The sequence below is a fragment of the Pleurodeles waltl genome, chromosome 6 (genome assembly GCF_031143425.1).
Source record: "Pleurodeles waltl isolate 20211129_DDA chromosome 6, aPleWal1.hap1.20221129, whole genome shotgun sequence".
Lineage (NCBI taxonomy): Eukaryota > Metazoa > Chordata > Amphibia > Caudata > Salamandridae > Pleurodeles > Pleurodeles waltl.
Window position 1 is genome coordinate 537,191,423 of NC_090445.1, and position 22,808 is coordinate 537,214,230.

Below are 22,808 nucleotides of genomic sequence, written 5' to 3' on the forward strand. Positions count from 1 at the left end.
TTGAAGTGTGCTGGGACCCTGCTAACCAGGCCCCAGCACCAGTGTTCTTTCACCTAAAATGTACCATTGTCTCCACAATTGGCACAACCCTGGCACCCAGGTAAGTCCCTTGTAACTGGTACCCCTGCTACCAAGGGCCCTGATGCCAGGGAAGGTCTCTAAAGGCTGCAGCATGTCTTATGCCACCCTAGGGACCCCTCACTCAGCACAGCCACACTGCTTGCCAGCTTGTGTGTGCTGGTGGGGAGAAAATGACTAAGTCGACATGGCAATCCCCTCAAGGTGCCATGCCAACCTCACACTGCCTGTGGCATAGGTAAGTCACCCCTCTAGCAGGCCTCACAGCCCTAAGGCAGGGAGCACTATACAACAGGTGAGGGCATAGGTGCATGAGCACTATGCCCCTACAGTGTCTAAGCAAAACCTTAGACATTGTAAGTGCAGGTAGCCATAAGAGTATCTGGTCTGGGAGTCTGTCAAAAACGAACTCCACAGCTCCATAATAGCTACACTGAATACTGGGACGTTTGGTACCAAACTTCTCAGAATAATAAACCCACAATGATGCCAATGTTGGATTGATTAAAAAATGCACAGAGAGGGCATCTTAGAGATACCCCCTGTATTTTACTCAATTGTTCAGTGCAGGACTGACTGGTCTGTGCCAGCCTGCTGCTGAGAGACGAGTTTCTGACCCCATGTGGTGAGGGCCTTTGTGCTCTCTGAGGACAGAAACAAAAGCCTGCTCTGGGTGGAGGTGCTTCACACCTCCCCCCTGCAGGAACTGTAACACCTAGCAGTGAGCCTCAAAGGCTCAGGCTTCGTGTTACAATGCCCCAGGGCACTCCAGCTAGTGGAGATGCCCGCCCCCTGGACACAGCCCCCACTTTTGGCGGCAAGTCCAGGAGAGATAATGAGAAAAACAAGGAGTCGTCACTGGCCAGTCAGGACAGCCCCTAAGGTGTCCTGAGCTGAGGTGACTCTAACTTTTAGAAATCCTCCATCTTGCAGATGGAGGATTCCCCCAATAGGATTAGGGATGTGACCCCCTCCCCTCAGGGAGGAGGCACAAAGAGGGTGTACCCACCCTCAGGGCTAGTAGCCATTGGCTACTAAACCCCCAGACCTAAACACGCCCTTAAATTTAGTATTTAAGGGCTCCCCAGAACCTAGGAACTGAGATTCCTGCAACCTAAGAAGAAGAGGACTGCTAAGCTGAAAAACCCTGCAGAGAAGACGGAAACACCAACTGCTTTGGCCCCAGCTCTACCGGCCTGTCTCCCCACTTCTAAAGACACTGCTCCAGCGACGCTTTCCACAGGGACCAGCGACCTCTGAATCCTCAGAGGACTGCCCTGCATCTAGAAGGACCAAGAACTCCCGAGGACAGCGGCCCTGTTCACCAAAGACTGCAACTTTGAAAAAACTTGCATTTCCCGCCGGAAGCGTGAGACTTGACACTATGCACCCAACGCCCCCGGCTCGACTTGTGGAGATCAATCACTTCAGGGAGGACTCCCCGGCGACTGCGAGACCGTGAGTAGCCAGAGTTGGACCCCCCCCCCCCCCCCCCCCCCCGAGTCCCCACAGCGACGCCTGCAGAGGGAATCCTGAGGCTCCCCCTGACCGCGACTGCCTGCTTCTAAGATCCGACGCCTGGTAAAGACTCTGCACCCGCAGCCCCCAGGGCCTGAAGGATCCGACCTCCAGTGCAGGAGCGACCCCCAGGTGGCCCTCTCCCTTGCCCAGGTGGTGGCTACCCTGAGGAGCCCCCCCCCCCCCCGTCTGCATCGCTGAAGAGACCCCTTGGTCTCCCATTGAAATCTATTGAAACCCGACGCGTGTTTGCACACTGCACCCGTCCGCCCCCGCGCTGCTGAGGGTATACTTTCTGTGTGGACTTGTGTCCCCCCGGTGCCCTACAAAACCCCCCTGGTCTGCCCTCCGAAGACGCGGGTATTTACCTGCTGGCAGACTGGAACCGGGGCACCCCCTTCTCCATTGAAGCCTATGCGTTTTGGGCACCACTTTGGCCTCTGCACCTGACCGGCCCTGAGTTGCTGGTGTGGTAACTTTGGGGCTGCTCTGAACCCCCAACGGTGGGCTACCTTGGACCCAAACTTGAACCCCGTAGGTGGTTTACTTACCTGCAAAAACTAACAAACTCTTACTCCCCCCAGGAACTGTTAAAAATTGCACTGTCTAGTTTTAAAATAGCTATATGTGATTTATGTGAAAAGTATATATGCTATTTTGCTAATTCAAAGTTCCTAAAGTACCTACCTGCAATACCTTTCATGTGAAGTATTACATGTAAATCTTGAACCTGTGGTTCTTAAAATAAACTAAGAAAATATATTTTTCTGTACAAAAACCTATTGGCCTGGAATGGTCTTTGAGTGTGTGTTCCTCATTTATTGCTTGTGTGTGTAGAACAAATGCTTAACACTACTCCTTTGATAACCCTACTGCTCAACCACACTACCACAAAATAGAGCATTAGTATTATCTCTTTTTGCCACTATCTTACCTCTAAGGGAAACCCTTGGACTCTGCATACTATTCCTTACTTTGAAATAGTGCATACAGAGCCAACTTCCTACAGTCACCTATTGAATGAATTTGCAGAGCTACCTAATCTTAGTGTTTCTGTTTAGAGCTTTTTCTCTGGAAATTGCTGGGGAATATTTTTAAGACAAAGTTTGGAACTGCAATGTATTCTTTTTTGTTATCGTGGTGGATCCTCATAAAAACTCAATAAAAAAATTAAAAAAAGAATTCTCTGATGCTTACTAAAAGTAGATATACTGGACATTTTGCATACAGTGGGGAAGTTAGTGCAATTCATAGCTGTGCACAACTGCGTTGTTGTCCAATAAATGTCACTCTAAAATGCACAGACAGTTTATTTTTCCAGCACAAAGTGAGGACATGTTTGTCTGTACTGTTTATATAGTGAAAGCCTTATGAAATGTAAAGAGTGTATACCGTTTCCTTTTTTTTTAATTGGCTCTTCTGAATCTTAATTTAGTGGAATTTTGTGATTGATATTAATCTGTTATTTTTACTTTAGTTACTATAAGCATTCTGTCTTGTACCCAAATTTTGTTCATAGAAATAGTCCTATCGCTCTCTTTCTTTCCTTCATCTTTATCTTTTCTCTTTCCTCTGTTCTTAAATTTTTGGGTTAGGAACAAAATGAAGTAATACAGGGTGAATTGAAAACTTAAGAATCATGTTGGGCTTCATATTTTGAGGTGAAAAAGTATTGAAATACTTTACAAAGCTATGATGAATACATTTGATGAAAATGTAGGCCTTTAACGTGCCAATTGATGTTAAAAGAAAGATAACATATCACCGTTTATTAAGTTACATGGGCCTTTCTTTTTCTTTTTTCTTTTTAGAGACTTGAGCAATAACGACATAATGTCCTTTCAAGAAAATGCATTTGCTCATATTGAACTCCAGCAGCTGTGAGTATCACTTGTATTTGCCACACCTTCTCTGTGCATTTGTAGTGGGTTAACAGCATAGTTCTAAAGTTGGTCCATGTCAGATGTGAGCATCTCCTTCACACCGTTTGTTATTAGCTGCATTTTGATATGTGCTTTCTCCAATCGTAAGCCCAGGATTACTAGTCCCAGAGTGTGAAAAAAACAGTACTGAGTGAGCTACCCACTCCTTACATGGGTCAATCTCCTATATCTGGCATCAGTGGAAATGTTCATATCTTTGTCAGGGTAGATTTTAGGCTTATTTATGAAATGTTTGAAGCAGATTGGAGTGGCTCCTGATGCTGGTTGTAAAAAAAAGTCCCTGCCAGAGTTTAACAGATGTTTGTTCTGTTTTTATGCCCCTCCTTTAGCAGAGAAACCATGAAAAGTGGGTGTGACACATTGATAATACATATATCACCATGTTTAATTGGGATACATTTTCAAGTAACTTAAGTACTGTTGTTTCTAGTAACTATTTTTTTCAGGTAAATCAACATTAAATACATTACTTTCCAGTTTTTGTAGCTGCCCATTTAAAAGTTTACACATGTAATGGCAAAATTGATTTTCAATAAATGCTTTTCTGATGGTTCTGCTTAGTGCATTAAACAGTGATTGGAAATACAGTAGCCATAGTTTGACCATCGCCCTGTAACAGTAAATAAGCCAAATCTAGCCCAACTGAGTGCAGAAACTGGAATTTGTTTATAAAGCATTGATTTGTTTTTAATGATTTTGATTAACACCACAAACATATTTTTTGTTTTTGTTAAGTGCTTTATTCTCTAACGGAATTAAGGCAATCATGAGGGCCTTGTCAATGCAAGATTCCCCTTCCTGTAACCTCCCACTCTACACACAAACTCCATCTTTTCTAAATGTCATTCTTCAGCAATGAGGTAAACTACTTAGTAGATAAGTACAGAAATGTTCAGTTTGAATTAAGAGCGACAGAATGAAATAGTAAATGATTCAGACTGGTGAAGCAAAGCTGATTTCTTCCTTAACGATGAGTACAATGCATAGAAACAGCCTACAGAGAAGTATCCTTAGTAGTGTGTGCTAGGCATTTTTTCTTTTGTCTGCGTTTTACATGAACTAATATTTCACACTGAACAAGGGGGATGTAACACTTGCTCATTTTTCTGGTCCAGGGAGCGCCTGGCCTGTCAGTTCGGGCTGGATTGTTCCCATGGGGAACAGGGTCAAGACTGATTTGCATATGGCTGGGTTCAAACTGGGGTGGCATGGTGAGCAAAAGAACGATGGATTAAACCCAGATCTGTGACTGGGGGTGAGTGTTTGCATTGTTCCACCAATTTCAAGATAATCTTTACACTGATACCAAATCTGGAATGTGCACCTGCTCCAGGGACTAATCGACCTGATCTCAAAATACAACTTGGAATTGCAAGACTAGATTACTCTCTAGTGAACGGACAACTATGTTATGCCCAGTTCTATGTTAGTCCTTCAAACAGACTTAGTAAATCCGATAAACTAGTTTTGTAAACCTGAGAAGACTTAGGTGCTACTTAAGTTTGAAAACTTGTGTTTGAGTCACATAGCACTCTTTATCAGTTTTTACAGACATGCATAGCTTTTAATGTGCAGAAAAGGGATCTTCCTGTTCTGAATCGACCACATAAATCTGGTAACCACAAGTTTCCCTTTTTGTCTGACACCTAGGTTTACTAGGGTGATTTTTTTTTTTAAGCTCTCCCTTTCCCACAGGAAAAATCTTCAACAAGTTTTCAATTTGAATAAAAATAATTGCTTCTCGTCTTAGTTTGAAATTATGTAAGATATACAGAATCCCACAAAGAATGTTAATTTTGATGATCAACAAATCCAGAATGCCCAACTCAACTACTAATCTTCTATTGAATTTAGATTCAATTATCCTTATTGCGGTTCAATCTCAAATTGGAAATTAAATCCTGCATACGTCATAGTTTGTCACCAGAGGGCTGATTTTGCTTCTCTAACATCTTAACTATAATTGTTATTTGAGTCTTCCCCAAGTTCTGCTTGTATCTCAAAACAGTATGGAAACTCTGAACTGCCTCCACCACCAACATTGTGTGGTGTCCATAAATGGAGCCTTGACTTTGTTCTTCCAGTTTGATACCAATAAATCTTTGTTTCCCTTTAACTGAAAAGCTAACAGCTCTGTAGCTGAATGAAAAAGGGAAAGAGAATGCATGTGAAGTTATGAATGCAAATGTCACTGAGTATCGATATAAACACGTTTATGAGGTCAAATTATAATATGTGTAATGCAAAAATATTGGAATGCTGTTCATAAATGTAGTTAGTGATGTAGAAGTGGCAAATAGTACCGAATGGATGTTGAATGGCTAAATTAGTAAGAAATTATTGTTTTGTCGGACCCTATTCTAAAAGGGATGTTAAAGTTTCAGATATACGATTTTCTGTAACATCCCCAAAACTCATGCAAATAATGCAGAAACTCAAATATATTGAAAAAGAGTGGTAGCGTAGTACCTAGCTTGTCTAACAGTAAGGCACCTAATCCAGATGGGTTTAAAGCACAACTTATTTTAAATATAATCAGGGCTCTACGAATCAAATTCTGCATGACGCCTAGTGAGGGTATTTGGAAGAAAAGTATTTTCAATGGCAGTATGAAGGCAATAGCTGCCACTAAACGAGTTGGTCTCTAATTATTGTTACTTTTAAAACTCTTTCAAAAGAATGGTTGCAGAGGTTAGATTAGTTGGTTAGAAAATTTCTTTGGAAGAAACAGATTCCATTGGATATGGATCTGACAATACAAGGAATCTGGATATGTTTTTTTAAAAATTATGAATAACAATCCCAGGTTGGTGATGGGTCGAATTGAGGAAGCAGCCTTCAATAATTTTTTACCCTAAATAACTTTTTGTGTTGGGCTATCAGTTCTAGGTATTAAGTAGTGTGAGTTTTGGGGCTGATTTATAAACTGATCCAGAACAATATAGAAGGAATCCTTTTCATGAGCAGTTGAATTCCGTATGTGTCTGAATGTTTGCTACTTAAGCAAGAGCCAGGTTCTGGCTTCCATCCAAATCCTGGTCTTTGATCCCAAGCACTGAAAATGACTTCGCTTCCAATATCTACCACACTAGTTGAAATGTCTTAATATTCTTTGTGTTTTAAGATTCTAACCTAACATTTAGTTCAAATATTACATTTTAAAGATTTGCAGTGGAATAAAACAAATTTATTTTCTTTTTTATTTCTCAGGAAGTTAAATACAAGCAGTTTACTCTGTGATTGTCAACTGAAATGGTTTCTCCAATGGCTGGTTGACAGAAAGTTGCAGCACTCTGTCAAGGTTAGCTGTGCCCACCCTGAACGACTTGCTGGCCAAAGTATTTTCAGTGTGTCCTCTGATGACTTTGTGTGTGGTAAGCATTGGCCCCAGTCGTTGTTCAATTTAATCTTATTTACTAACTACTAAGTTGCAATTCAAAGTTTATCAGCTTCTCAGTTTCATTTAAGGGTCAGGCCTTTACTGTCATATATCTGTATCATTTGCTTTTTTTGCCCACTATAGACGTCTTATTTTAAACTTCTCCACATGAGATTTTGTTTAATCAAAGAAAGAATGTGTGGCCAGTATCAAAGATGTATGGGCAGCATATGTGGAGCTTTTTTGTTACACCAGGTCTCCTGTCATATGTATTAGATGATCCTAGTTAATATTGATCTGAACTAGAATATGTGCTAGAGACTTCTAGCTGCAGATTTCTTACCTTTCAATTCTCCCCAGACATTAGGCTGGATCTGTAAGATTTTTCCTGAGCAGTGCCCCTGCGCGCCTATAAGTGGCATTGATCAGTCTGTCGTCGGCATCGTCCACATCAGAAGTAGTGTTGCGGTGCCGATATAGGCGCCACTCAGGTGCACAGGCGGACGTTTTTTTTTTTTGTCTGCTCCAGGCAGTGCCAATCTGAGAGAACAGCTACCCCTCAGTCAGTTTTTGAGTGGAATTGTTTGACTTTTTGTCAATGATTTTTGATGTTCTACCTGATGATGTGTCGAGGATGTTGTCACGTAAGACTAGTTTTAAGCCCTGTGGAGCCTTTCACCGGGTGATGTCGGTGACGTATCTGCACCTCGTCTTTTGTGATGTTTGGAATGCAACCATGACCCGAAGTCGTGCTCCGATTGCCGGGCCATGCATCTGCAGGCTTTGAGGGAGCGATCCCAAAAGCTGCTTGTATGCTTGCATGTGACTCCACGCAGGTTGAGGTCCCAGTCGAAGGGAGGGTACCGGGACAGGCCGCAGAGCCAAAGATGCATTGAGGGAGCGTCGGCATTCTAGGCCTTATTCCTTGGAAACTGTGCCTGGACTGCCTACATGCATCCCTTAATTTCCAACAGCCAGAGCGACTCCTGCCCAACTTAGAGTTCTAGGAGGCCACGTGCCGCTTTTTTTGGGCAACCTGACCTAGTCTGCACTGTAGGAAGCCGGCCTGGTGTGTGGTGGGTACCTATGTTACTTACACCTTATACGAGGTCAAGGGTTCCCCTTGTTGCGTAGGCTCTCATTATTCTAATGAGACTTCTGGATTTTGAGTGGCAGAATCGCCTGTGGTGTGGGAGACTGAGTCTGACCCACTACAGATGACTCATGTCGCTCCAATCCGGGTTTTGCTCCGGCTAACTAGCCGTGCCTCATCTCCACCCAGGGGCGGGATGATAGGGCAGCCGAGCGCATGACTTAATTGATTTCTCAGAGAAACCATGGTCACTCAAGTCTCATCGGTTTCTCTCAGTTACATTATTCTCATAGACACAATAACAAACAGAGGCAGTATAGGTTTCAACAATGCTTTAATAAAGCGATAGCATCTTAGATAGCAAAGCATGGACTGCAATAACCAGGATGATACAGCATGACAAAATTAAAATTGTGACAAGGAGAGTAAAGCACAAAAATAACGCTACCATATTGTCACTAGATTCAATAGACTATTTCCTACCTAAGCTATAATAGAGCACAGCGTGTTAAGCTCTAATTCTGCCCTTCAGGTTCCCCTGGGAAGACATCATCCCCCATACCTGAGCAAAGGCCTGAAGTCTGCATAAGCAGCTGTAGCGAAGCAATCAGCATACAGTTGTGGTTCTCTGGCTGGAATCTCCCTCTAACGTGTAAGGGACAGGGAAGTCTTCTTATAATAAAACAGCTGATGTTCTGTGAAATGTCCCTACGTAAGGATGTGTGTTTTCCTGTGAATGTTAGAGACAAAACTTATACCACGTTCATAGGCAGCCTATCTTATTATAGCCTTGAAAGAAGCACAGAGTGAGCAAGAATGTCTTGTTTGAGAACAGAGTGCTGGCCTAGGCAAAAACAGTAAGAAAATAAAACAAGACAGTAAAAGTGGCTATTGTAATAATAATATAGCGAAGCAGAGTAAAATATATCTGGTTAAAGTGCACAGCGGCAGGCCTAGTATGTTAAAATAACGTGCATGGCGCTATAACTAAAATCGCCCTATTATTGAAATGTAGGCAGTGTCTAGAAGCCAGGCTCTCTAGAGGTAGCTGTGGATGAGCAGCCAAGGCCTGTCTAGGAAACATGCAAAGTTCATGCTTTACCACTGTAGTCACACAGCACTTACACACATGAAAGAAACCTCTGTGTTATAAAAATAAAGGTCATTTATTTTAGTGACACAGTTACCAAAAAGTACTAGAAGGGCAATCCTCCAATATAGGTAAGTAACACCCTAGATATCTACACTAGTAATCAGAAATAGGCATAAACAGCAGTAAAAAACAGTGGAATAGACAATAGTGACCCTAGTGGGAGCCCAAACCATATACTAAAAAAAAAATGGAATGCAAATGCAGGACCCCCACCCAGGTAAGTGGAAGCTGTAGAGAGGAGCTGGAGGAACTAGGAACCCCAAACGGTAAGTACCACAGAGCATCTAGCCACTCCCCCCAGAGAAGACTTCATGAAACCACCCGTGGATTCCTGAAGAGGAAAACCTGAAAAAGATGGGGACCAAGTCCAGAAGTAGCAGGAGTGACTGTCGTGGCAGAAGTCACTACCCACCCGTCTGTTGTCACAGCAGTTGGTCGACAGTAGGATAAAGATGGTCAGCAATGCAGCCCTGGAGTCGGTGAAGAGTTCCTGGAGGGTGCAGTTGACGTCCCACGCCAGATGGAAGATTGTACTTTGTCTGTGGCATGGAAAAGCCAACAACAAGCCTTGGCAAAGGCAAGAGCGCAGTAGACAAAAAGTGGAGCTGCCGGGGACCAGCAAGGTCCAGGACGACTCAACCCAAAGAGGGGAGTCCCAGAGGACCCTCAGCAATGCAGAGAGTCCACAGAAGAAGAGGCAGTCCCCACAGAGGACTCAGGAGTCGCAGAGGAGTCCATGTAGCACAACTGAAGAAGGGCCCCATGCTGTAGGAGAAGCACGCAGCGGGCTGCGCGTCAAAGAGAAAGTGCTGGGGGCTGGGGCTACAAGGAGCTTGAAGATCCCTTGGAGGAGATGCCAACAAGCCTTGGTAGCTACAAGAGATGTGGTGCACGGAGTACTGTCCTGCATAGAAAGACAAGGGCTTACCTTCACCAAAGTTGGACAGCTAGCAGAGAGGACATTTCCAGACCACCACCCGTGATGCAGAATCCTCGCTGCTCAGGATGAGAGGAAATACGCGCCAATGGATGCAGGGGAGTGGCTCTTCCACTCTAAGGGAGATTCCTTCTTCCTTCTTGCTTCTTGTGCAAGCTGAAGACTTGCTGCCCTCAGAGGATGCACAACCAGGGTAATGTTGCAGTTGCTGGAAGGAGCTGGAGAAACAATGTTGCTGGGAGAATTTGTCGGTTACTGCTGATCGTAGGTTCCTGTTGAGTCCAGGTGCGATTCCAGTGGCCAGAAGTCGAGGAGGAGTCCTGCTGGAGTCTTGCCTGACGAATCTGAGGACCCACCTAAGAGGAAGACCATAAATAGCCCAGGAAGGTGGATTGGTCCCTAGCCAGGTGACCACCTATCAGGCGGGGGCTCGGACCTCACCTGTCAGACCTAGCCACTCAGATGCTCCCAGAGGCCTCTGCCCACCTTGGATTCAAGATGACAGAATCAAGAGACCCTCTAGAGGGGCTCTGGGCAGCACCCATGGGGGTGTGATGGACAGGGGAGTGGTCACTTCCCTTTCCTTTGTCCAGTTTGGCGCCAGAGCAGGGACTAGAGGGCCCTGAAACTGTGCAGACGGCTTTATGCAAGGAGGGCCCCAAATGTGCTCATCAAAGCATATCAGTCGCCTGGGGAGGCTACCCCTCCCAAACCATGTCACACCAATTTCAAAAGGAAGAGGGTGTTACCCTTTTCCCCCTCCCCCCTGCTGACCCCCAAAGGAAATCCTTTGTTCTGCCTTCCTGGGCTTGAGCTGTTCAAGCAGCAGGAGGGCAGAAACCTGTCTGAGGGGTGCTTGGGCTGCCCAGAAACCCCAGAAAACTGCTAGGAGCAATGCTGGTAGTCCTTTAAGGAGCACCCAGAGTGCATGGAACAGTACGTCGGAATCATGTTGGAGTTGCCATTATGTAGCTGGACATAGGAAGTGACCTATGTACAGTACACGTGTAAAATGGCATCCCTGCAATCACAAAGTCCATGAAAATGGGGCTGGAGTTCGTGGGTGCTTATGCAGGGGTGCTCTCATACACAGGTACCTGCACCATGCCCAGTGGTCTAGGGGGGGGCTACCATAGGGGTGACTTACAGAGAACTGGTGCAGTGACCTGTAGTAAAAAGGGTGCATGCACACTTTCATGCAGGCTGCAATGGCAGACCTGTAGATACACTATGCATGGGCTCCCCATGGTTGGCATAATACTTTGTCACTCCCGGCACTGTGGCATCCGGGTGCAGGGGTGCAGCAAGTCGGTTACCTGATGCTTTTCTATGGGAATTGGTTCTTGTGAAGACCGGCTGAAGGCTCTGACGAGGAAACCAGTTGGGGACAACAAACAGGTAGGTGGTAGGGGCTTGGGATGCTCGGAACGTAGATGCACCTTTGGTCCTTTTCTCCAGGGCCCAGGGGCGACCGATGCAGGGGGTGTCCTTAGGCAGCAGGTTTCTCTGTCTGGGAGCAGTCATGGTCAGGGGGGTCCCGTGTGTTGAGGCTGCAGGCATCATTGGGGAGTCCAGTGGGAGCCGGGGGATGTCACTAGTACCAGTGAGCCACCTCAGATCAGGTCGTGGGTGACGTGTAGTGGTTGTTGGAGTTGTCGGGTTTTCTCTCGCCACAGAGAGGGGTCTGCGAGCAGAGGCTGCACGCAACATGGGGGGGGGGGGTGGAGTCCAAGACGGGAGAAACCCGATTAGGCTCAGACTTTAGACAGCTGGGGAACCTTGCAGGCACTGTTGGCTGGCTTCACCTCAAGTGGTGGATGTTGGGTGCAGAGGTCACTTTGGGTGTCGGGTCCTTGCTGCTATGTAAGCTGCAGAGTCCTTTCTTGAGACTTTGTTGAAGAGCAGATCCGCTGCTCACGGCAGTCTGAGTCTTTGTGGAAGCCAGGCAGTCCTCCTGAGTTTCTTGGAGGCTCAGCTGCAGGACGAGTCTTCTTCTTTGAGTCCATCGATGTCAGCAGGCAGGCCGGTGGGGCTGGTACCAAGTCAGCTGCTTCTGCTTTTTCTCTTCCGTAGGTGTGACTCCACTGTGTCCTTTTCTTCCTAGGTCATCAGAATCTTGAGTTCTAGGGTTCAGGGGTGCCACCTAAATATTCAATTTAAAGGCATTACAGGGAGTGCCAGGTGGTAGCCAATAGGCTTGATCACCTTTAGAGTCACTACACCCTTCTTATGACCACTTTCACTAAGAAGTGGGCATAACCCTAACCCTAGTGGCCTTATTCCTTCCAACAAGATGGAGGAATTTAAAAAGTAGTGTCCACTTCAGTTCGTCCACCTTAGGAATGGGACTTGCATGAAGTGGGTACTCCTCCTAATCTGACTAATTTTCCTGCGTGGTCTGCTGCCAAAAGTGGGGTCAGGATGGGGGAGGAGGGGGAAGGGGGTTGGTCACCTCTGCCATCTGGAGAGACCTGGGTTGAATTACAAAGATGGCTAGGCCTTTGAAGCTCCCCACCTTGGAATGTTGATCCTGCCTGGGTGAGGTGCTAACATCCCCGCCTAGTGCAGGCTTTTGTCTCTGGAACGTGAGAGCGCTGACTCGCACCTTAGGGGCCTGAAACGTGTCTAAGGTGGCTGATCTGGTCACGACCAGTCAGTTAGTAGCTGGTAAGTTTTCAGGGGACACCTTTGAAGTGCCCTCTATGTGCAATTATTATTAAATCCCTCACCCTGCCCATTTAGGTAAGTTTCCAAAGAAAGAACGTTCTTTAAAGAGTTCTTCACAGTAAATTAAGGTTACTTAAGATCACAACAGTCTCATCAGGTTCATCCTTTGCAACCAATCCAGTTGCCCCAACAATTGTCACTCTTTACCGGGTAAGGGCAGATTTAAAGGATGCAGTTGTTGGCAACACCAGCAGTTCCAGGCCCTACCATGGTATGGTGCTCCTGATGTCTTAAAACCTTTTGTACTCCCATCTCCCCACACACTACACCTCCAACTTCTTTTGGGAGGGTCTGGGGTGTTGCGACTTCCATGTTTCAACAATTTAGGATGCAGACAGTAACATTAGATCCATGGGTCATTGAACTAATCCCCAAGGACTATGACCTACACTTAAGAACACCTGTCTCCCTCCCCACCCACCCCAAAAACACAAATCCCCCTAGAATGCCTTCATTTCACCAGGCTGTGCTCTCAGGCACACACCACAATTTCGAATATTGAGTCTTGCCTTTCTGAATTAAGGGGCCCTAAAGGTGGTGCCCTTGGAGGAATAAAGCTGTGTCTGAGCCAGATTCTGTTGTCCCTCAACACAGAGGATTGACTTGTATCTTTGGACCTGCAGGATATCTAATTTCATGTGTCAATCCTACCTGCTCAGATGGGGTTATCTTCTTAGAGGCTCTAACTGTGGATTTTAAGTACTGTCAATTCATGGTGCTGCTGTTTCAGGTGTTTTTTTGCGCAGTATGTTTTCACCAAGTTCCTGCCAGTGGCGGCAGGGTTGACAGTTAATAAATGGAAGCCCTGTCTTGTCCTCACACAAAGGTTGACCCTGATTGGAGCAGTTCTAGGAAGACGTTTCTTATTCCTCGAGGGAAAACGGGTATTCAAGGTACAATTATGAAGTTCCAAGTGAGACTCTGATCCTAGTTCTGCAAGTCCTGCTGGCCCTATGCATTCTATTGGTGTTTGCATGCAAGAGGGCAAATAATGGCCCTCTAGTAGTGCCTAATGAAACAGTGGACTACCCATGCAGATCCATGATTCTATCCTTCTGGATCTGCTTTGGTAAATAAATCCCTATAGTCCGCACGCCTTTCGTCCCCTGGCACCTCCACTTGGGCACGGGGCAAAGTTAGGCGATATCACAGGATAAGGCCTGTGATCACTGTTGGAGCAGTGCTGGCACATAAATGTGTAGAAGCTGCGGGCAGTCCATCTTGCCATGAAGGCTTATTTGGCTGTGCTATTTCCTTCAAATGCCTCCCTGACCAACCTTTGTTTGATTCTCTACTAGTGGCTTGTTTTCTAAAAGATTTACTTGTTTCCTTTCCCCTCTATTTATTGTTCGTCAGTGGGAGTTGAATTTTGTGTCATCGGTTTTTATTTCTAAGTACAGTTGCCTGGTTCAATCTGTCCTTGAAATATTTTTTTGTAGTCTTTAGAGTCGAAGAAATTCATGCCTTTTTGGCATGACCACCTTTAACTGTATTGTACACAGATTGACTAGTTCTTCGCACCTACCCTTCTTTTCGCCAATATCATAATTTACTTTGAGACAAGTGGTAACAGAGAGCTTTGCAGAACTGTGGAGAACTGAGACATCTGCCTCAGTGAAAATTCTGCATATTAAACCCCATTTTCTTTTTCTTCTTTAAAAAAAAAAAAAAAAAGAACCATTAAAAAGGAGTAAATCATCAAAATTCTACTTCTCATTTCCAGTACTGGTTTTCTTTTCTTTTTTTTTTCTCTTTTTTAAAAGGCTTTTTTTGACCAGAACGAAATCTGTTTTATACATAAGACTTGTGTGAAATTAAAGAGAATTGGGATTGCATGTTAGTTACTTGTCCTTTTTCATCTTTGTTTTAGCTATTAATGTTTTGAAATTAGTCACCAAAAAAGTAGTTATTTACCTAAATGAAAACAGGCAGGAGTGTCGTTTTCTGTGCTGCCCTAATTACGCCGCTGTGAAGCATGCATAATGTGACAAACCTGGCTAATTTCAGGGCAGATGTACTAATATGCAAAATAACAGGTTTTACTACCACAAATGACGTTTTTTTTTTTTTTTTTTTTTTTTTTTTAAAGTATAGTAATGCCATTTTGTGATTCAGAAAAGTTTCTGAATCGCAATATGGGGTTTCCGATCTCTACCAGATAGCAATTTGGAAGACCTGTATTTTGGCTGCAGCTTAAAACTGCATCAGTGGTTCGCGACCGCAATTCTAGTCACCTACTATTGAACAGTCACATACTACTAAGTTGAGGTGGTAACCTCTTTGAATCACGTCAGGACGACCGCTTCAGGAAGAGCAGGCAGTGGCCCAGGTGACCACTACCAACTCTCAAAGATTTTCAACGTAGAAAATGTATTTCTAACTTCTCAATGATTAGCCCCCGCAAGGAAAACGAGCTGCTTTAAAAAAAAATAATAATAATGTTTTACATTTTGAAATTACAGTGTAGGTAGTCTTCTGTCCTATGCATTTCGCCATCCATGTGACTGTATGGTATAGCAGGGGATCGCAAATTGCTGCTCAACTAATGAATGTTAAGTAGGCAGGTCATTTTGTGACTGCCTGCTATTTCATTAATTGCTTACAAACCTTTTAGTATGTACGTCAGTTAGAAAAACCAGAGTCACAGACATTCGGTGCGCAGTTGGCACTGCTTTTTACGAATCCAGTTTTAGTAAATCTGTCCGATAATTTTTTGCAATCGTGCTGTAAAATATGGCCCCCTAATAGATTATGCTAGAAATACAGATAGTGATTTTTCCTGTGACTGTTACAACGCCTTTCCTTCTACTTTAAATGCATGGTAAATTATTTCTTTATATTCATGTAATCTGGGAAAAAGTTTGTACAATGTTTATAACTTGATGGAAGATTCTGCAGGGCAGACTGATGTCCCTATTCCGCCCCAGAAAATAAATAGCTCAAATGGGTTTACCTGGCTCCAATGTGTAACTGTTATCTAAATTAAATCATTTTGGTGGTGTCATCATAAAACGTATACAATTCAAATATTTTGGTTTAATATACAATGAGAAAATACCTCAACGTTTACTAATGTTATGTTTTTCAGATGATTTTCCGAAGCCTCAAATCAGATTGCACCCGGAGACCACAGTGGCTTTAAAAGGAAAGAATGTGACTCTTACCTGCAGTGCTGCCAGCAGCAGCGATTCGCCTATGTCCACTACTTGGCGAAAGGACAGCGAACTTCTGCATGATGCAGAAGTGGAAAACTTTGCCCGATATCAGCAGCAGGGTGCAGAAGTCTTGGAGTACACAGCTATTTTACACCTCTTTAATGTGAACTTTACAGACGAGGGAAAATACCAATGCGTGGTTACAAATCACTTTGGTTCCAATTACTCCAGCAAAGCCAAACTCACTGTCAATGGTATGACATTTTGATGTCGTAAAGCTATGAGTGGTTTCTCTGGTTGTTTGAAAAAGATGTTTAAAATAATACTTCATTTGGGGAATTTTCTGTGTGAAGGATGTAACATAGTGCATATTCACGGCTTAATATTTCTGTAGAGGGGTATGTACTTGAAAACCTTTGATCACGGTCCTCATGCGAGGGCTGTGGAACATATCTAATCATCAAGAATACATATTTAACACTACAATAGCAGCACAATACTTTTGTAAAAAGCAAGTTCAGAATGTATCGTTTAGGCTTACTTGAATATTGATCATTACGAGGCAGGCTGTTAAATACTATGAAGAAACACATTATTAAAAACTCTTTAGGGCACTTGAAGATGGTGTTATTTTACTGTAAAGTTTTCTTATATTTCAGTGCTATTTTTCTTTAAAGCTAAATTTAAAGCTATATTAAGATAAAGAACCTGGCGTTAAACAATTCTACACTGTTCAGCTATATTAGTTTATCTTTTGTGTTCATGAGTAATGCCCATCTCTAACTCATAGTGAGGTGTCTGAATTAGTTTGCGTTCTTTGAAAATAGGTCTGATCTGACTTTCTTTATGTATACTTCTTTTGAGGGAAGGTTTGTGTCCTGTATAAAAAGGATTGCCTCTGTGCCTTTCTCAAAAGGTACGTTATTGGAGAAGCTGGATGAAAATGTAGGAAAGTCACTGTTTTTGGCATGGTTACCACCACTTTGACTATTTATCAGTGTATTTAGGCTGTTTTCACTGAGATCCTGCTAACCAGGACATCAGTGATTGTGCTCTCTCCTCTAAATTTGGTTGCCTTGGTACTCTTTACACCCCACAATTGACATACCCCTGTAAGTCCCTATTATATGGTACTTAGGTACCCAGGGTCTGCCATTGCAGTCTGCGTGAAAATGTGCATGCACTCCTTTCCTGGCTGGTCACTGCATCAGGTTACTGTAAGCCACCCCTTTGGTAGGCTCTCCTAGCCCAGAGGGCAGGGTGCAAGTCCCTGTATGTGAGGGCAACCCTGCATGAGCAGAGGTGCCCCTACAAACTCTAGTTCCAATGCACTGGACTTAGAAAATGCAGGGAAGCCATTTTACCCGTGTACTGGCCACACCAACCCTGGGGCGGTGCCCTGAGCCCCTCCAGGTGGCTTTCGTTCTGCCATCTTGAATCCAAGGTGTACAGAGGCCCCTGGGTGCATCTGAGTGGCCGGGTCAGGCACGTGACACCCCAGCCCCCTTCTCATAGGTGACCAGTCCCCCTTCCTGGGCTATTTAGGGTCTCCCTACAGGGCGGGTCTTCAGATTCGACGTGCAAGATTACATCAGGACTCTTCTGCATCGTTTACTTAATCTTCTGGTCACCGGGACTGCAAGTTGACCCTCCAGGAACTGACAATCTGCAACTCCAGCGACGACTCCGCTTTGCAACATTGTTTCTCCAGCTCCATCCAGCAACTGCAACATTTCCCTGGCTGTGCATCCTCTGAGAGTGACGAGTCTTCAGCCTGCACAAGAATCGAGAAGGAATCTCTCTTGGAGTCACTCTTCTGGATCCACAGACATCCTCCTGCTTTGATCTTCTCTCCTGCAAATCTGCTTGGATCCCTCAACACAGGTGGTGGTCTGGAGTGGTCCTCTCTCCATGGGATGAGTCTCCCTCGACCTTCCTGGTCCCCAGGAGCTCTGCAACGCTTCATCTGCGACTCTTGCCTCTGCCAAGGCTTCTTGGTGGTTTTTCCACACCACTGGTTGACTGCAACTTTTCTTCCGACGAAATAGGGGTCATCGACTGCATCACTTGTAGAACTCTTCTTCCACTCCTGTGCTACACAGCCGTCTCCTTGCCTTCACTGTTGACCTGGTCTTGCTTCTCCAGAAGGGTGGGTAGTAGCTCCTGCCCCAACAGGATGCTCTAACTGGACTTGATCCCCTTAATTTGCAGGTCCTCTTCTGTCAGGATCCACCTTTGGTTTCTTTTAGTCTTGCTTGGGTCTTGCACAGTCCTTTTACGAAGCTTACCTGTGGGTTTGGGGAAAAACTAGGTACTTACCTCTTCTCTCCTGGTCGCTGGGGGGCACCCTGGTACTTAGCTTTTGCGGTTTATAGTCTCTCCATCTCCCCTCTCCAGATTACAGTTCCTTAGGTGAGAGACTGACTTTCGCATTCCACTTACTTAGTATATGGTTTGGTCTCCCCCTAGGGTCGCCAGTGTTTTCTGTTATTGCACTGTTTTCTGTTGCCTTCTATGCTTTCTATGAAGCTGCTAGGTCCTGTTTAGAAGATTGTAGAGAAAGATTGCAATATATGATATTGAGGAGCGCATAATCCCGTAGTAACATACGTTGTGTGATAGAGAGATTCTTTTAGCCAGGATTACCTTGTGTGTGTATAGGGATTTTAGCAGTGCAACCTGATGATGAAGCCTACACCATGGCGTTTGTGATTCATCTTGGGTGGTGGTGAAGTAGCCTGCTGGGCCTAATTAATCTAAAAAGTGTATAGACTTAGAACCATGTTTCATTGAGAGAAGTCATATTACAGTAGTTTCAGATGGCTGCAAGTTTTACACAGCCTCTAGCTGTTTATGTTGCACCATGTCTGTGAGCAAGTGGGGATCAAATACTGTTCTGTTTGTGCAAGGCTTAGGTAATTTATTTTCACCATAGCTTTTGGATTTGTTAACTTGACTAAGCCTTTTTCTTTCAGTGTGTTTACACACTCATGTGCAAGATGACTTTTTCAGAATTTAGTGTTAGTTTGTTAGGCCACCTTTGCTTCTCAGTCAGTTAAGTTGAGAATCGATGGTAACAGTTGATGCCCTGTGTCATCCTGAAGACAATAAGTAAACTATGGTAACAACAGATGTGAGGTTATCATTTTGTGGGTGTGGGACCTTTTACATCCAAGTCGAATTGACAAAAGAGCTTGTGCAAAATGAGGAACTAGATTTTTTCTTTTATCCTTTATCTTCCGCACACAGAAACATGTTTGCAGAGAAAGTGATAATTGCGTGTTAGCACAATTCATCCTTCTAGTTATACGTATACCATGGAGAATAAATGGGTCTTTGCTGTCCACAGACGATAAAAATTAGCTTGTTCAGGCTTCAGTCTTCAATAGGTAGTGGAGAAGACATGCCTGTTAATGTCAGCTGTCGTTTGGTGGTAATAAATCACCAGTAGTCTTTAGGTAACTTAATGTAGCTGTCAGATTGTTATACCTCCTATCCCTGGTTGACTGGCTTGGAATTTTGCTTAAAATAGACATTTTAACATTTTGTTTTTAGAAAACATCCCCCAAAAATGATCTGTCCTTTAAACCCCTCACCCCTCCCCCGACACTAGAGGTGCATGCTTGTGAAAGATGGAAATCTGTGTTTGCCCTTTCTTGGGCCTCCTGGTAGGCATTGACACATTTCAGTAGTATGTTACTACAAGAAAATATGTGCAGAACAATACACCATGTTCCCTGGTAGGCACCTGGCCAGTCAATCATGAGCAGGTCCATCTACTTACCCTTATAATACTCCTTTGCATGTACAGATTTTGAAAATAATAGTTTGTCTGGTTGCTCTAATGCGTTAATGTTATCTAGAGAATTACAGGGTGGGGTACTTAATAGATATTTTCCAAAAGAATAGAAGACAGTAGGGCAGGAGAAGCCGTGATCACAGTTCTTAGCCCTACCATTTAATCACTCTCATCTGAGTTCTTGCTCTGATATGTGGATGGTAGATTGGGAGGCCTTTCCCACATTTATCTCTCCAACTCTGGAATAAATACTAACAGCAATAGGCAGAAAGAGAAGTCACAGATTAATACCAGTCGGGTCTGCTTTCTGCTCCCTGTCATCTGGTTTGTAATTGTAGTGGAAGGCATGGTTAGAGTGGATGTTGGTAACAGACTGAAAGCCCACCTGCCTTCCTCTCTACATTCTCACAAAATCGTCTCCTCTAACGATCAGCAGGTGAACCAAGTCAGTAGCACTGCTGATAGCAGTAATCTGATGGTTCTGCCTCCTTTTTTGTGCAAGCACACCCACCTGGCAATACCTCAGTAGAGGGCTTAGAAGACTGTGAAGAATGTCTGACATCTCTTCCAATGTGTTCCAGGGGTAAGGCGCCTAATTTCCACTTTGCCCGTATCTTTCCCAGTTCCCTTTTAGCACCTATTATTAGCAGTCACCAGTGAACACACATGTTTTACTGTATACGCCGTATTCATTGCAGGCAGTTTCCAGCTGGCAGAAAATATGAGTGGATGAGACAAGCAGTCCTCTCAGACATATACCACTTCTTGTGAGCCAGGTTGAAATACAACCCTGCTCTGGCATATGCAGGTACTTTCCCTGGTATATTCCCTTGATACCAAAGGGCCTAGGCCATAAAGGACATGAAATGCTGTTGCCGTCAGTGTTTTCCATTGAGGATGGACAGATATGCAACTGTGGGTGGAGCAATGAGCAGTTAACACGTCCGCCTGAACCTCCTCCCACTGCTCTCATTGACCCACTCTTTGGGTCCATATTTACATCATTGGGGTGAAATTGTAGGTCTTTTGGGTCAGCAGATGGGTTAATCACTCTTTTTCCTACCACAAATACCTTTTTAAGAAAGAGTGAAAAATAAAAGCTATCCCATGGATCCCTTCTGAAAATAACAATCCTCTCTTGAAATCGTACATTTGCGTGGGATGACACCGATGGGGATATCAGAAAATGAACTTAAAACTTTTTAAGTTGCTAATTTTTTTTAGATAGTGGCATAGTGCCGGCTTAAAAACACAAAATAAGTTTTCTCGAAATGCTGCTTGATTATCTCTGTTAATAATTATAGCAAATGTGTGTGCTTTCATTAAACATTTGCCTTATATTTTAGAGTTGCCAACTTTCTTGAAAACACCCATGGACTTGACTATAAGAACTGGTGCCATGGCTCGCCTGGAGTGTGCTGCCGAAGGGCACCCACCGCCCCAGATTGCATGGCAGAAAGATGGTGGCACTGATTTCCCGGCAGCTAGAGAAAGACGTATGCATGTCATGCCAGAAGACGAGGTCTTATTCATTGCAGATGTTAAAATTGAAGACATGGGACTCTACAGCTGCATGGCACAGAACATTGCAGGAAGCATCTCTGTGAATGTCACCTTAACTGTGTTAGGTAAGTGACAAAGTTTTGTTTATGCCACATCTAGATTTTTATCTATTCAGTATACTTTCTATTTACTGTAGTTTGTGCAGTTTGTCTCCCTGTTTCAGTGCAGATTTAATGTTTTTAGTTCTGTAGTTGCCACCTAGGTTATTATTGTGCCTCTTTCTCAACTATTCCAAGGCTGAACTAGCATCAACAACTGAGAACGATGCACCAGCGTACTCTTGGATTACTTGTTGTGTACATCACACGTCCATATAGCTACCTTTTCTGCAGAAAAAAACCTACCTATCAACTGCCAGAGCACATTTATTATTTCTGAATGCAGACTCCCTTTTAACAATTGGCAAGAATAATGGGATGCTAATCTGCACATGCATAGCACAATGGACAGTGATTTCTTATTGAAAGTAATTCGGCTTTGTAGCCTTTGCAGTCAGTTGATACTTTTTTTGTTAAACGTTTGTCGTTTTGCAAAACAAACCATCAAGTAAAACATAAGAAAAAGCGACAGGAAGATAACATCAGCCCATTATATGGTGGGCCGTAATAATCAGCATTTCAGTGGGGGGACTATACACATTACGACAACACAGTTGCATAGAGGGAGACATATATGCAATAGCTGTCAAAAGCCGTAAAGATGATCAGCAGGTAATCACAAAAGCATCTATAGACTGTCTCTGGAGTATACAGTATATCAAAGCGTGAGACGGTACATGTGTGGGCTATAATGCCAGGGTGTGCTTGTTAAGTGTCTGCTCTGTCATATTCTTGTTGCTCACGCTGTTGTATGTAAGTACGAAGTGGTTGCCAAATGTTCTTGGGGCTAGATGGGGGAGGCAGTAGTGAGGCATAGATCCTGCTAGTAGTGCCGTAGAAAGTGAGGCTCCTGAGGCACCCAGCCACTGTTGGACTATGGTTGCTTCCCCAGTGTAGGGCGATTTTGCTTTGCAAAAAGCAATGCTAGGGCAGTAAATCCAGACTCCCTTTGGGATACAATGGACAGAACCCAGCAGGGCGAGAAGGAAGTCTGGGGTGAAAGCAAATCCCACCATGAAAGAAAGCTGGGTGAAAATACCCACCAGGAACCCCCCAGTAGAGGTTGTCCATGTGAGATGTGCAAAATTAGCATCATCAGAGTGACATTTCGGACATGAGGAGGACCTTGTGGGGTCAGTCTTAGCTAGGGAGCTGGGGTTGGTGTATCTGTGTCTAAAAATATTGAAATGTATCAATTTATGTCTGTGGTTGGGGTGGAGACAAGTTTGGTTTGTTGACGGCAAAAGGCATACGGTGAGAGCTCAGTCAGGAGGACCACCAACAAACCTTGGCAAATGCAAACCAGGGTAGAAGTAAAGTTGCAGGGCTGAATAGGAACAGCAAGTTCCTGGGGACTCAACCCTT

The 22,808-nt window shown here is 44.2% G+C and overlaps 1 protein-coding gene across 1 annotated transcript in view; it reads left to right on the forward strand.

Annotated features, from left to right (window-relative positions):
- Window positions 1-22,808, forward strand: part of LRIG2 (leucine rich repeats and immunoglobulin like domains 2) — a 166,489-nt gene that overhangs the window by 90,426 nt on the left and 53,255 nt on the right. Inside the window, exons 11-14 of the mRNA XM_069238690.1 lie at window positions 3,408-3,476; window positions 6,750-6,913; window positions 15,917-16,237; window positions 21,129-21,410. Coding sequence (XP_069094791.1) covers window positions 3,408-3,476; window positions 6,750-6,913; window positions 15,917-16,237; window positions 21,129-21,410 — 836 coding nt within the window. The remainder of the gene's footprint in view (window positions 1-3,407; window positions 3,477-6,749; window positions 6,914-15,916; window positions 16,238-21,128; window positions 21,411-22,808) is intronic.